Source organism: Nomascus leucogenys, chromosome 6, assembly GCF_006542625.1.
Source record: "Nomascus leucogenys isolate Asia chromosome 6, Asia_NLE_v1, whole genome shotgun sequence".
In the NCBI taxonomy this organism is placed as follows: Eukaryota; Metazoa; Chordata; class Mammalia; order Primates; family Hylobatidae; genus Nomascus; species Nomascus leucogenys.
In genome coordinates, this window is record NC_044386.1 from 102,245,985 (window position 1) to 102,260,521 (window position 14,537).

Consider the following 14,537-nt stretch of genomic DNA (forward strand, 5'->3'; position numbering starts at 1 on the left):
CATTATATCGTGGAAGCCATTCATAATAACGCCCCTGATACTGGACATCATTGTAGGCTGAGCACTGCTGGGCTCTGAAATCTTCTGCATCTGGAGGGCAGTCCTGGGGGCAGAGGGAAAAGGCCACATGCACATCACCCAGTGAGAGAAGCCAACAGAAGATGAAATAAGTTCACCAGAATCTCAGGAGACCACACCCCACTTGCCTCTCTCTGGGAGTCATCTAATTCCCTCTTTTTTTTTTGATTCAAAGTTGAATGTATGCTATGAAATTCTACAGAGATCACTGCAATAATTATTTATCCAGGAGATTATCTCATTATTCTGATCACTCACCCACCCAGGTAGTTTTTTTTTCCAGATAATTAGAGCTTACAAGACTTAGATGCCAAACTTTGCCCTATTTTAACCATCTTGAATATAAACTTTCAAATGCATTATCTAATCTCCTTCCTTTTAAAACAAGGGAAACCAAATGCTTTTAATTTTTCCAGGTGATTCAAGGATTCAAGGTCTTCATCAAAATTTAATTGTTATCCATGCCTTCAGGAGCCATTTCAATGTGAAGGATTATTAGCCCAAAACTGCTGTGCTCTGTGAGCACTTGGGGTTCTTTGTCATTGTTTTTTTTGGTTTTTTTTGTTTGTTTGTTTTTGTTTTTTTGTTTTTTTTTTGAGACGGAGTGTCGCGCTGTCGCCAGGCTGGAGTGCAGTGGCTCGGCTCACTGAAACCTCCGCCGCCCGGGTTCAAGCGATTCTCCTGCCTCAGCCCCCCTGAGTAGCTGGGACTACAGGCCCACACCACCACGCCCAGCTGATTTTTGTGTTTTTAGTAGAGACGGGGTTTCACCACGTTGGCCAGGATGGTCTGGCTCTGCGACCTCATGATCCACCTGTGTCGGCCTCCCAAAGTGCTGGGATTAAAGGCGTGAGCCACAGTGCCCAGCCTGTCATTGTTGTTTTTAATTCATCTGTCTTTCCTCCCCTGTCAGGCTCCCTCCCATATCTTCACTGGTACCAAGCACCTGCCTTCAACTGGCTGTAGGATGGATGGCAGAAAACAGCTTGTTCAAATTCTGTCTACAACAAAAGCAAATAAATTCTAAGTAAATGCCTTCAGTTGCTCTCATAATAAAAAGTGTTTGTACAAATATTGATGACTCATTGGTCTTTTTACTAAATTACTGATTCCGCCCACCAGATATTTCCAAAGCAAGATACTAGTTGAGAAAAGTATTACTTTACTCATCAAAAATCTACTTTTGATATGCAAACTTCATAATTAAAGAAAACAGATACAAAAAAGCAATATAGCTGCCAGGCGCAGTGGCTCACATCTGTAATCCCAGCACTTTGGGTGGCTGAGGCGGGCGGATCACCTGAGGTCAGGAGTTCCAGACCAGCCTGGCCAAAATGGTGAAACCCCGTCTCTGTGAAAAATACAAGAATTAGCTGGGTGTGGTGGCACATGCCTGTAGTCCCAGCTATTCATGAGGCTGAGGCAGGAGAATTGCTTGAACCTAGGAGGTGGAGGCTGCAGTGAGCCAAGATTGTGCCACTGCACTCCAGCCTGAGTGACAGAGCGAGACTCTGTTGCAAAAAAAAAACACACACACACACATACACCATAAAGTATTTTTTTTTGTATTATGAAGGTAATAAATATTCATTCTAAAAACTTTGGAAAATAGTTTCTACTCAACAAAAGAATAAATAACATAGATCTTTTGTATCTAAATCTTCACGCAAATCTTGATTATTTACCAAGGACTTCTTTCTGGAAATAAAATTTCTGAGTCCAAGGTTATGCACATTTTATAGACTATTCAAAATATTGCAAAATTGCCCTCCATTATAATTTTCTAGTTTTTTTTCCAATCAGAAGTATAAAATATAACTTCATTGTTTTCGTTTGCATTTTATTTTTGAAATAGAGTCTTGCTTTGTCACCTAGGCTGGACCTCCGAGGTTCAAGTGATTCTCCTGTCTCAGCCTCTCAAGTAGCTGGGATTATAGGTGCCCACCACCATGCCCAGCTAATTTTTTTTGTATTTTTAATAGAGGTGGGGTTTCACCATGTTGGCCAGGCTGGTCTCAAACTCCTGACCTCAAGTGATTCACCCACCTCAGCCTCCCAAAGTGTTGGGATTACAGGTGTGAGCCACTGTGCCCAGCTTGAATTTTCTTTTTATTGTTTAATATATTTTCATGTATATTCGCTTTTTGTATTAATTCCTCAAAAATTTCTTGTTTTATATCCTTTATCCATTGGCATTTTTGTCTTTTTATTATTTTCAGCAGATGAAACTATTAAACTTCATAGTGAAATTATCAACTCTTTGTCACTTCTGTTGGAAATATTTTCCCCATTTCATTTTGTTTTTGGTACTTTGTAAAGTGAAAAAGTTTTATATTTTCATGTAGTCAGCTCTATTAATACTTCCCCTTAAGGTTTCTTTCTTTATTAATGGGCTTAGAAATGCTTTCCCACTCTGCTCTGAGAACAGATAAATACTTAAATGTATTTTCCTAGTTCCTTTATAGATTAGCAGTCATATTTAACTATTTGTTATATTTGGAATTTATTTAGATGAATGGTTTAAGTTAGAAATCTAGCTTTATTTTTTTTCACAAATAGATATTGATAAATTATCAGCCAGGATTTTTAAATACGATTTGCCTCTTTTTGCTACTTGACTTTTGTATTTTATTGTTTACACTTTTGGCCTTTATACTTCCTTAAATCCTTTTTGGAAGTAAATAGGGAATAAATAGAATATAATTAACAAACATTCTTCTGAGATTAGTTGTATTATTTTGCAGTGAAACATTCCAAAATCCTATATTGCATCCACATTTTTGTTGTCTTAGCAAAATTAAACCAGGTTACACTCATGGAAGCAAGTCAAACTGAAGAAGACTAAAACTGGATGACTTTTTCTTTAGTCAGGGTCTTACTCTGTCACCCAGGATGGAGTGCAGTGGCATGATCACAGCTCACTGCAGCCTCGACCTCCAGAGCTCAGGTGATCCTCCCACCTCAGCCTCCCAGGTAGCTGGGACTACAGGCATGCGCCACTACACCCAGCTAATTTTTTGTAGAGACAGTTTTGCCATGTTGCCCACTCTGGTCTCAAACTCCTGGGCTCAGGCAATCTGCCTGCCTTGGCCTCCCAAAGTGCTGGGATTACAAGCACGAACCACTGTGCCAGGCCAGATGACTTTTCTCTGTTGAAATGAGGACTGTATTCTCCATCTGGCCATAGGAAGGATCATCAGTTACAAAATTACATCACCTCCTCTTCCTCCAGCCACAGCTAGTTTTCTCTATATCTCACTCTTTGAAACCAACCAAAGGAAAGTGTCTAAGAGAGCAGGATGCAAGCAACTTCTTTGCATTAGGCTCAATGGCAAGCATTCTCTAGGGACTGAATGTGCCGGCTAGCTCTCGACTCCCTTAAATTCCATAAACCAATGAAGTTTCACAAAATTAACAAGTGTTAATTAGCGGAAGACACCTTAGGATGTCAGCCTCGGGGTGGCCAGATCTGTACATGTGACCAGCCCCCTTGGCCCCAGCTGACTATCCAGAGGCAAACATCTGGTCCATACCAGGTCAATCTTTCCCAGAAATTTGGAATTGCAACAAAAGAGCTGGAGCTAAGAGAGCTAAGAACTCATATCAATCTGGGGTTGGACTGGCCATTTGTTTTATAAGATTCATGTTGAAGCAAAGCAAGCCAGTTTCCACAGCAAAGAAGAATGAATTCGGTAAGAAAGGAAGAGGAAAGACAGTAAACTATGCATTTAAATAGGAATAAGTAACCTGTGTTCCTCATTTTCTGATTTCTGGCTCCAGGCCCTCAAGGCCTTCTTATGCTTAAATTCCCTTAAAAACCCACATATCCATCCAGTGAATCCCCTTTATCCTGAGCTAATCTAAGTGGACTTCTGTTCTTAGCATATGATGCTATCTGATTAAGGCAGCCTGATATCCGGATCATGCTTTTTAGTTTCCCAGGGGTAATCACTGACATTCTCTTTTTACCACCACCCTTTGAACTAGGTAGGTCAGGATTATTACCCTCACTCTATAAATGGAGAAAACTGTGACCTAGAAAGTTTTTAGCCACTAGTCCAAAGACACACACTAGGATATGACAAAGCCAAGACTGATTCTCAAAGTAACAAGCACTCTATTATAGAATACTGCTTTCTAGTAAATGTGGGGGACACTGACTACTTACATTAAATGCTTTCATTCACTTCACATTCTTTCAGTGTCAACACTAAGCTTGCCTAATCTGGCTCAGCTAGGTCCCATGTCCCAGCTCAAGACAAGCTAGGGATTCTTGTGTCTTAAACAGTCTATTTGACATTTAGGGAGCAAAATGCCAAACATTCTTCTGCTTTCCTTTCCCTGAGAAGCACTTTTTTCATATCAGTTAAGTTGAAGACAACACTTATTTATGAAATATACTTGATGGGCTTTGCTCTAGGTCACATGCTAGGGAGAACACACAAAAATTATAATCCAACACTGTCATTCAATGAGCTTATTATCTTATTGGAGATGCAGCTTCTATATGCATGAAACACACTGAACAAGTGTTATCACTGGTATTTGTAGATTTAAAGTAGGAATGCAATGAAGGACATAGAATAGTTATCCAAGAGTTAAATTGTACAATTGATCAGATGAAGTTAATAAGAATAGATTCCATATCAGCAAGACTTGACTCTAACCTGATAGAAGTAATAAAAAGGAAGTGTCAGGCAGTGCAGGTAGCCAGTCCGGCAAGCTCAGAAAAGAAGAAAGAGGAGGAGAAGGATAGGAGGAAGACAGAAGAGGTGGATGGAGAGGAGGAGAAGGGAAGAGAAAGGAAGAGGAGGCAGCTGCCACAGCTAACAAATGACAAAAGGCACCCATTTCCCAAACCATCTTGAAAACAAGGTCTCCTTCTCCTCCTAAAACCATGGGGATATGTAAAACCTGGGGCCAACTTATGTATAGAAGCCAGGAATGAAAGATTATCTAATAAACTGAGTATTTTTATGCAAGAAAGACAGGCCATTACCTGCGATTATTTATATAATAGGACTGGACCAAGCTTTCATGTGGATCAGACATTTAGGCAATCCCCCTTCCAATCCCCTCTCCCAATAACCAGCAAGTAGGGACTCAGGAGAAATAATATTGTTGCTACAAGCAAATTTTAAAATTTTATTTTAACTTCATACCCAAGTTGTACTATGAGCTAAATTTTGTGATTCTTTCATATAACAAATGACAACATTTCTAGCATAAAAATAAATTGTTGGGGCCGGGCGCGGTGGCTCACGCTTGTAATCCCAGCACTTTGGGAGGCCGAGGCGGGCGGATCACGAGGTCAGGAGATCGAGACCACGGTGAAACCCCGTCTCTACTAAAAATACAAAAAAAAATTAGCCGGGCGTGGTGGCAGGCGCCTGTAGTCCCAGCTACTCGGAGAGGCTGAGGCAGGAGAATGGCGTGAACCCGGGAGGCGGAGCTTGCAGTGAGCTGAGATTGCGCCACTGCACTCCAGCCTGGGCGACAGAGTGAGACTCCGTCTCAAAAAAATAAATAAATAAATAAATTGTTGGTAGCCACTGTAGGCTAGAGTTGGCAAATAAGGAATTGTGGAAAAGTGAAATCTCAGATGGATTTAAAGGATGGTGTGATGTAAACAGGACAAGATTCAGGAAACGACATAACAAAAGAGAAACAGCAGAAATAAATTCGTTATCTATAAGGAGCAGTGTGCAGCCTTGTCCAGAAAGGGTGAAAGTTGGGAGTTTAAATAAGAAATAAATCTTACCTGAAGATAAGAAGGTCCTTGAATGCAAGTGAGGAGATTTAAAAGCAATAAGGATCCAAGGAGGGACTAAAATATAAAAGATGGCATTTTAGGAATAGTATAATTGCAAGATGGCCTGGAGGTCTGGAGACAGACATGAGAGGGGGTGACTCTTGCCCAGAGTAGGAGTAATGACAAGGAAAAGAAAAGAACACCTTCAAGAGAAACACTGAATGGAAAATTGTCAGATTCTCGCCATTCATAGGATCCATGGTATGAGGGATCCTTCAATGGTCACATCAAATGTCCCTTCTGTAAGGTCAAGAAGGAGCCCTGGGAGCCCCCTCTGCAAGTACACCAGGCCTCCCTCTGTGCTCATATAAAAATGTGTTCATGTTACAAAAACATCCTTACCAAATTATGATATACTTATCTTAAAATTATTTTCCCTTTGCCTCTTCCAGCATTGCCTTTAATCCTATAAACCCTGGTATAAAAACATGACTCATCAGTGAATTCAGGTATTAGACCTCCCTGCTGACATGCATGACTTCTCTTAGGAATTCTCCATTTGCTCCAAAATACCCCTGATAAGGATAATTCTTTATCTAGGCCTCAGGGGCCAGTCTCTGGCTATAAGGATATATGCTAAGTACTGATCAGCGGGTTATGTCTGAAGACAGCAGTCACCTAGGAGCCATGGCACTGTACCCAGGCATGTTCTGTTCCATAATCTTTCAGGCCCAAAGCCCAAATCCCCATCTCCCCTGACAGAGTGAACCCGAGGAGAGCCACTGAACCAAAGTCTGAATTCTCAGGGAGGGTGGTGTGGTCCTCGTGGCCTGGATATGCCTTCCGCTCCTGCCATGTGAGGCATAAATTTCTTCATCTTCATCTATGTGCTGTGAACGTGTGTCCCTGTTACAACTAGACTTCATAACAAAAGAACATTTGATCTTTTCTTGAGTGCCTGAATTTTTTTTTCTTTAGTGTCTTCTGCTGAGGTGGGCAGAATTCTGAAATGCAGAGTCTGTCCTCGTTAAGTCAGATCCTCCTCTATGCTAGGGATCCACCCCAGGCTGCTGGAGTAGTAGAAAACCAATAGCCATGGAGGATTTCCTTTCTCTGACTCCCTTCAGTTGCGTCTCTTTCAGTTAATTCCCTGCTCTTCCCTGATCTCTGGCCCTTGCCAACTAAGATTATTTAGAAGGTCTGACCTACTGTTCCAGAGTTAGATTTTCTACAATGGTATCTGGAAGTATAATGTCCCTCCAATACCACAGCAATTCTTGTGCTCATGTGTTGCTAAAAGCTACCATGCTTTAGCTACTGCTGTCTGCAGCATCATTTTATTATCCGACAAAGGTTACAGCCTTTCCATACTCTTGTAGAGTGTAGTAGAGTGGTTAGGAGTGCATTCACCAAAACCTGACTATCTGAGGTTAAATTCAGTTCTGTGAACTTGGGCAGGTTACTTAAATCTCCTCTGTAAATGTGGAAATAAAAATAGCACGTACTTCTCAGGGTTAGTGTGAGGATTACATTAATTTATTCATGAAATGGCACTTAGAATAATGCCTAGCGTTCAGGAAGTACTTAATAAGTATGAGCTATTATTATTATTATTATTATTATTTCGGTTAAGTGTGAAGAAGTCAACACATACAGACAACAACCCACGGTCTTAAGGCTGAGAGCCTGAGCCTTCACGCATTCCCATGGAGAAATAGAACTTTTAGCAATCTCTGGAATATGATCCAGTGTTAGATCTCCAAGGCTCACTGACAGAAACACCTCCTTCTCCATAGAGCAGACTACTCTGATAGAGACTGAGTTTGGCCATTGATGATGACATCTCTTGGATGGGACTGAAAAGACCCTGCTGTCCCTTAATACGGGACTTTTATGGTCCTGGAAGTATAGGTGTAGGCATGTTTGAATCAGGGGGCAAGTCTCCCTCAAAAGAACTCCTCATCTTAGAATCACTAAAGGCAACTTCCTCCAAAAGAGTGAATGACCATCCCCATTTCCAGGTAAAATGAACTCCACTAACCACTGAACTAGTGTGGCCAGTCTTCAGTAAGGCATTGAATGGCAGTGAGAAGGCAGTGAGAAGTAACAGCAGCGGGATGCTCATCAGAACTTGGTCCTCTCTCCACTTGAGGTGGGGTGGGTTGCAGACTGGTCCCCACTCCTGCTATGGTGAGGTGGGTATTTTCAGCCCCCAATTAATAAAGCAGAAAACAGTTCAATTAATTATATGGAAAAAAAGGATATAACCATATTCATACTCCAAGTTCATTGTGGTTACATCCACTTATGGCACTCAACATGTTTGCAATGTTTCTATAGTATATTCAGGAATATACTTGCATAATCTCTCCTGTGCAGGAATGGACTCTTACAGATTATCAACAGTGAAGCTGGGGCTGCATTTATGCACCTCTGGTTTCCAACACAGCTTGGGCATGCACAGCTGCAGATACTGTGGCACGTGGAAACAAAGCGATGCTCTGGACACTTCCACTGCCATAACCTTCCCTTATTTTCCAAATAAGGAATTTTGTTGGAAATTCTGAGTTTGCAATGACAAGCATAGCAACTGATGCTATATTCTTATGAAACCTCTCTTAGGACTCTCTAAGGATTCCAACTCTGAGAACTAAAGTGGGCAGCATTTGCTTCTCCACCTCCTTCCTACCCTACCCCGAGCATCTGTTTCTTACCAGCCTAGAAAGATTTCTGCCGCATTCTCCCAGAGGGACCATAAATTAGAGACCACAGGTAACCCCCAAGGCCCAGAGAGCTTCAGGGGCATCATATTTTCACTCGAGTATACCAAAGTCCTAACCATTGCACCTCATGTGCATAATTTTAGCAGATTACATTTTATGTCTGTACTATGTGGCATAATACTCTAACACTTGCGTTGATAATAGGTTCCTTTTTGCAATTAGCTAGAGCAGAGTGATACACACACGCATAATACTCTAACACTTGCATTGATAATAGGTTCCTTTTTGGAATTAGCTAGAACAGAGTGATACACACACAGAGAAACTCTAGAATGATATCCCAAAATGTAACACCTTGATCTGGGGTTTAAAATGAATTGTTTTAAATAGTTTCACAAATTATTGCTGGAAATCATACTGTTTTGAAATTCGTTCTTGAATGACTACAAGGAAATTGTCAGACCAAAGAAAACTTTAGCTATCCCATTGTGTTGGGCAAAATAATGCACCACCTTGGCCCACAAGATGTCCATGACCTAACCCCTGGAACCTGCGACTATGTTACCTTACATGGCAAAAGGATCTTGGCACATATAACTAAAGTTAGAGACCTCGAGACAGAGAAATTATCTAGGATTATCCAGGTGGGAGAACAATGCCCAGCTGTGGTCACAGGAAGCTATGACTACAAAAAATGTTCAGACCGGGTGCGGTGGCTCATGCCTGTAATCCCAGCACTTTGGGAGACCAAAGCGGGCGGATCACTTGAGGTCAGGAGTTCAAGACCAGCCTGGCCAATATGGTGAAACCCTGTTTCTACTAAAAATACAAAAATTAGCTGGGCATTCTGGTTAGCAACTGTAATCCCAGCTGCTCAGGAGGCTAAGGCAGGAGAATTGCTTGAACCCAGGAGGCAGAGGTTGCAGTGAGCTGAGATCGTGCCACTGCAGTCCAGTCTGGGTGATAGAGTAAGACTCAATCTCAAAAGAAAAAAAAGAAAAAGAAAAATGTTCAAACAAATGCAACGTCGCTGGCTTTGAAGACTGAAGAAGGAATCACAAGCCAAGGAATATGGGTGGCCTCTAGAAGCTGGGAAAAAAAGGAAATTAATTTTTCCCTAGGCCTCCAGAATGATGTAGCCCTGCCTATAAGTTAATTTTAGCCCAGTAAGACCTATGTCAGACTTCGGGCCTTCCGAACCGTAAGATAATATATTTGTCTTGTTTTAAGGCACTATATTTACAGTAATATGTTACTGCAGCAATAAAAACTAATGCACCCATGAAAAAGGTGGTAGATCTAAAAGCCTCATGGATAAAACTGAGATTGCTCATGCACCCACATGGTTGTTTAAAAGGAAGGCTAGACTACGTTGGCACTGACATACTTTCCTTTGTGTTCAGTCTCTCTCTCTCCCTCCTACATGCCCCATCTGGACTTCCAGCTCAGTTAATTCAGCATTCACAAGCAGGTGTGTTGTTCAACATCAAGTGTGATTCAATTCAAGTTACCAGAGATGTGAAGCATTTGCGTAGTGCTCCAAAATCCCTCTGAGGACTCGGTTGATAAAAATCTGGTTACTTCTGGCTAAGTGATATTTGAGTTTGAGTGCCCCAGTAAATAAGCACCCATTTTTTCCCATTCAAGTTTGGAACCAGTGGAGAGATACAGACAGAAATGTCAGTTTCATCACTGATAGAAATGGACTGCAAATATGACTTGAGCTCTCAGTCAAAAGGTGTTGCTAAAGACTGCCAGCTTTCTACTCCCATAGAACTTGGGGGCCTACCCACCAAGAAAAAGCTTGATCCATAGATTAGAAACCCTTACCCAGGACTGATGTCTCACACTGGCTTGGGACAGAGAAGGGAGAAAGACAGACAAAGCCCCAGTAATTGATCTTTTAAAATAAATTAGTTACAGCCAATTGAGAAAAGTGGATAAAAATAAATCAATCTCATTTGAAATGAGATCTCCAGATTTTCAGAATTTCCTTTTAATTCCTGTCATTTTGATTTGGGTCTATACCACCAATGAGGGAAATGTTTTTAAAACTTTTAATAAACACATAAAATGTCATGGTTAGTGATTGCCTGGGGCCAACACATAGTCAGTAAAGGAATTTACCAAGACAGTAACGAGTCTGGAAAGGCAGATTTATTTAAAGAAAAGGGGAGATACACTGCCAGCGAGCAATGAGCAATACAGCAGAGGGAAGGCTGTCTGCTGTCTGCAAAGAGGCAGGGACTGGAAGGGAGTTTTTTAGGTCGTGCTACTTGGGCTGAATGTTTGCAAACAAGATGCTTGGTGCAGGTGGGCTGTGATTTGGATGTTTGTAACAGGATGCTTTGGTGCTGGTGAGCCATTTGCAGGTGACCCTATTTCTCAGAACATTTGTTCCTCTCTACCCCCTATTTCTGTTTCTGCCAGCTAAGCCCATTTTTCAGTTTTCTTTCAACTCCTTAGGGCTCCACAAATTGCACATATTTATGGGGTACAACGTGATGTTTCAATACATGTATACATTATATAATGAACAAATTAGGGTAATTAGCATGTTCATCACCTCAAAAATTTATCATTTCTTTGTGGTGGGAACATTCGAGATCCTCTCTTCTGGCTAAATTGAGATATACGATGTCTCGCTGTTTACTATAGTTACTCTACTGTGCAATAGGACACCAAAAATCATCCTTTCTTGCTAGTTGTAACTTTCTTGACTAACCTCTCCCAATCTCTACCTGCCCCCTGCCCTCCCCAGTCTCTGGTGACCACTGTTCTATTGCCTACTTTTATGATATCAAGTTTTATTTTTTTGGATTCCACATATGAATGAGATTATGTGGTATTTGTCTTTCTGTGCCTGGATTACTTCACTTAACATAATATCCTCTAGATTCATCCGTGTCACAAATGACAGCATTTCCTTCTTTTTATGGCTGCATAGTATTTCATTGTGTATATATACCACATTTTCTTTATCCATTCATTCATTGTTGGACACTTAAGTTGATTCCATACGTTGGCTATTGTGAATAGTGCTACAATAAACATGTTAGTGAGGATGTCTCTGTGATATACTGATTTCATTTCCTCTGAATATGTAATTAGTAATGGGATTGCCGGATCATATGGTAGTTCTATTTTTAAAATTTTGAGGAACTCCCTACTATTTTCCACAAACACTGAACTAATTTACATTCCCACTAATAGCATATAAGGGTTCCCTTTTCTCCACATCCTCAGAAACACTTGTGTCTTTTGTTTTTGTGATAATAATCACTTTAAGTGGAATGAGGTGATAGAGTGGTTTTGATTTGTATTTCTCTGATGATTAGTGATGTTAAGCATTTTTTCATACACCTGGGTTGGTATTTATGCTTTCTATTAAGAAATGACCATTAAGGCCTTTTGCCCATTTTTAAATCAAATTATTTGTGTTGGGTTTTTTTGCTACTGAGTTGTTTGAATTCCTTATATATTCTAAATATTATTTCCTTGTCCAGCTGTCTAGTTTGCAAGTATTTTCTCCCATTCTATAGATTGTCTCTTTACTCTTGATTGTTTCCTTTGATGTACATAAGCTTTTTAGTTTAATATAATCCCATTTGTCTATTTTTGCTTTTATTGTCTGTGCTTTTGAGGTCATATTTTAAAAATCCTTACCCAGTCCAATGTCATGAAGTATTTTCTGTTTTCTTCTATCAGTTTCATATTTTCAAGTCTTACATTTAAGTCTTTACTTCATTTTTAGTTGGATTTTGTACACAGTGAGAGATAGGGGTCCAGTTTTATTCTTCTGCATATAGATATCCAATTTTCCCAGCACCATTTATTGAAGACACTGTCCTTTCCCCAGTGTGTATTCTTGGCACCCTTGTAAAAATCAGTTGGCTGTAGGTATGTGGACTTATTTCTGGACTCTCTAATCTGTGCCACTGATCTATGTGTATTTTTACACCAATGTCATGCTGTTTTAGTTACTATCACTTTGTTGTATATTTTGAAGTCAGGTAGTGTGATGCCTCCAGTTTTGTTTTTTGTGTTTGTTTGTTTTTAATCAAGATTGCTTTGGGTGTTCAGAGTCTTTTTGTGATTCTATACAAGTTTTAGGATTTCTTTTTTTCTGTGAAGAATGTCACTGGAATTTTAACAGGGATTGTATTAAATCTGTATATCACTTTGGATAGTAACGACATTTTAACAATATGAATTTTTCCAATACATGAACACCTCTTTTTGTACCCTCTTAATTTCATTACTGTTTTATTTAATTAATTAATTTATTTATTTATTGAGACAGAGTCTCACACTGCCACCCAGGCTGGAGTGCAATGGCACAATTTCAGCTCACTGCAACCCCCACCTCCTGGGTTCGAGTGATTCTCCTGCCTCAGCCTCCCAAGTAGCTGGGATTACAATTGCCCACCACCACACCCAGCTAATTTTTTGTATTTTTAGTAGAGATGGGGTTTCACTATGTTGGCCAGGCTGGTCTTGAATTCCTGACCTCATGATCCACCTGCCTCAGCCTCCCAAAGTGCTGGGATTACAGGCGTGAGCCACCATTCCCAGCCATTAATGTTTTATAATTTTTAATGTAAAGATCTTTTACCTTCTTGGTTAAATTTATTACTGAATATCTTACTTTTTTGTAGCTATTGTAAATATAGCTATTGTAAATTCAAATGATTTCATTAAATTTTTTATCTGTATTCTTCTGTATCTCACAAGTTTCCCTAAGATCACTACTTTGAATTCTTTTTCAGGCATTTTGTAAGTTTCCTTTTCTTTGGGGTTTGTTACTGGATAATTGTATTCCTTTGAAGGTGTCATGTTTCTTTGCTTTCTCGAGTTTCTTGTGTATCTACTTTGCTTTGTTTTTTGCTTGTTTGAGATGGAATCTGGTTCTGTCACCCAGGCTGGAGTGCAGTGGTGTGATCTCAGATCACTGCAACCTCCACTTCTCAGGTTCAAGCGATTCTCCTGCCTCACCTTCCAAGTAGCTGGGATTACAGGTATGTGCCACCATACCAGGCTGATTTTTGTATTTTTCATAGAGGCAGGGTTTCACCATGTTGGCCAGGCTTGTCTTAAACTCCTGACTTCAAGTTACCTGCCCGCCCCAGCCTCCCAAAGTGCTGGGATTACAGGCGTGAGCCACCACACCCACCCTTGTGTATCTACTTTGATATCTGTGCATCTGCTGAATCCATTTTTGCTTCCAATTTTACAGAGTAGCTTCTATAAGGAAAGACTTTTTCTAAAGATGTGTCCTAGGGTGTCAGTTGAGTAGTGTGAATTCACATTGGTTCTGGGTGGACACAGTAGTTGGGTCTCCATACAGTTTCATCAGCTGTAATCCATGTAGTAATATCTGTGAGTGCCTCAATGGCCTAGGCTGCAGGAGTTTAGAGCAGTAGTGGTGCAGCTTTGCCAGAGAAAGGGCCACCAGGCTGGTTCTTAAGCTGGAGGTACATGCACAACTGTGCAGGATCACCTGTTCCTTGCAGGGAAGGGTGACATGTGGACTTGGATGCAAGAGTCACCACCATTTCACTGGGCCTAGGTTCTAAATAGCTGGGGTTGTGGTGCTGCAGTCATCGGTGTGAGCATGTAAGAATGATAGCGGAGCCTCAGGGATGGAAAGATCAGTGGTTACTGTCCCCCAGAGTAGAGCACACTCTAGCAGTGGCTCCAGTTTCAAGGTGGCACTGTGCCATAACAGCCTGGGTCATGGGAGGTGGGCAGTGCACAATGTGAGCTCCTACTGTGAAGTAATGCAGCTGTGGGAACTCCAGGCAGCTCCCCCAAACTGGGCTCAGGGCCTGTGAGGACTGCCGCATTCTTCTGTAGCAAGGACTACATGTGTCTCCAGTGGTAATAGGGGCTACTGGGGGCTCCTTGCTTACCTGACAGGGGAGATGGAGTAGTAGAAGCAGAGTACTTCGCCCTCCTCCCTATGCTGCCATCTTGAGTTACTG

General features: G+C 41.0%; 1 protein-coding gene across 2 annotated transcripts in view; it reads right to left on the reverse strand.

Moving 5' to 3' along the window:
* ADAMTSL3 (ADAMTS like 3) overlaps nt 1–14,537 on the reverse strand; it is a 388,402-nt gene that overhangs the window by 220,618 nt on the left and 153,247 nt on the right. For both annotated transcript variants that reach the window (XM_030814922.1, XM_030814923.1), the window contains exon 6: nt 1–103. This exon is cut by the window's left edge and continues 134 nt beyond it. In XM_030814922.1, the coding sequence (XP_030670782.1) occupies nt 1–103 (103 nt within the window). The remainder of the gene's footprint in view (nt 104–14,537) is intronic.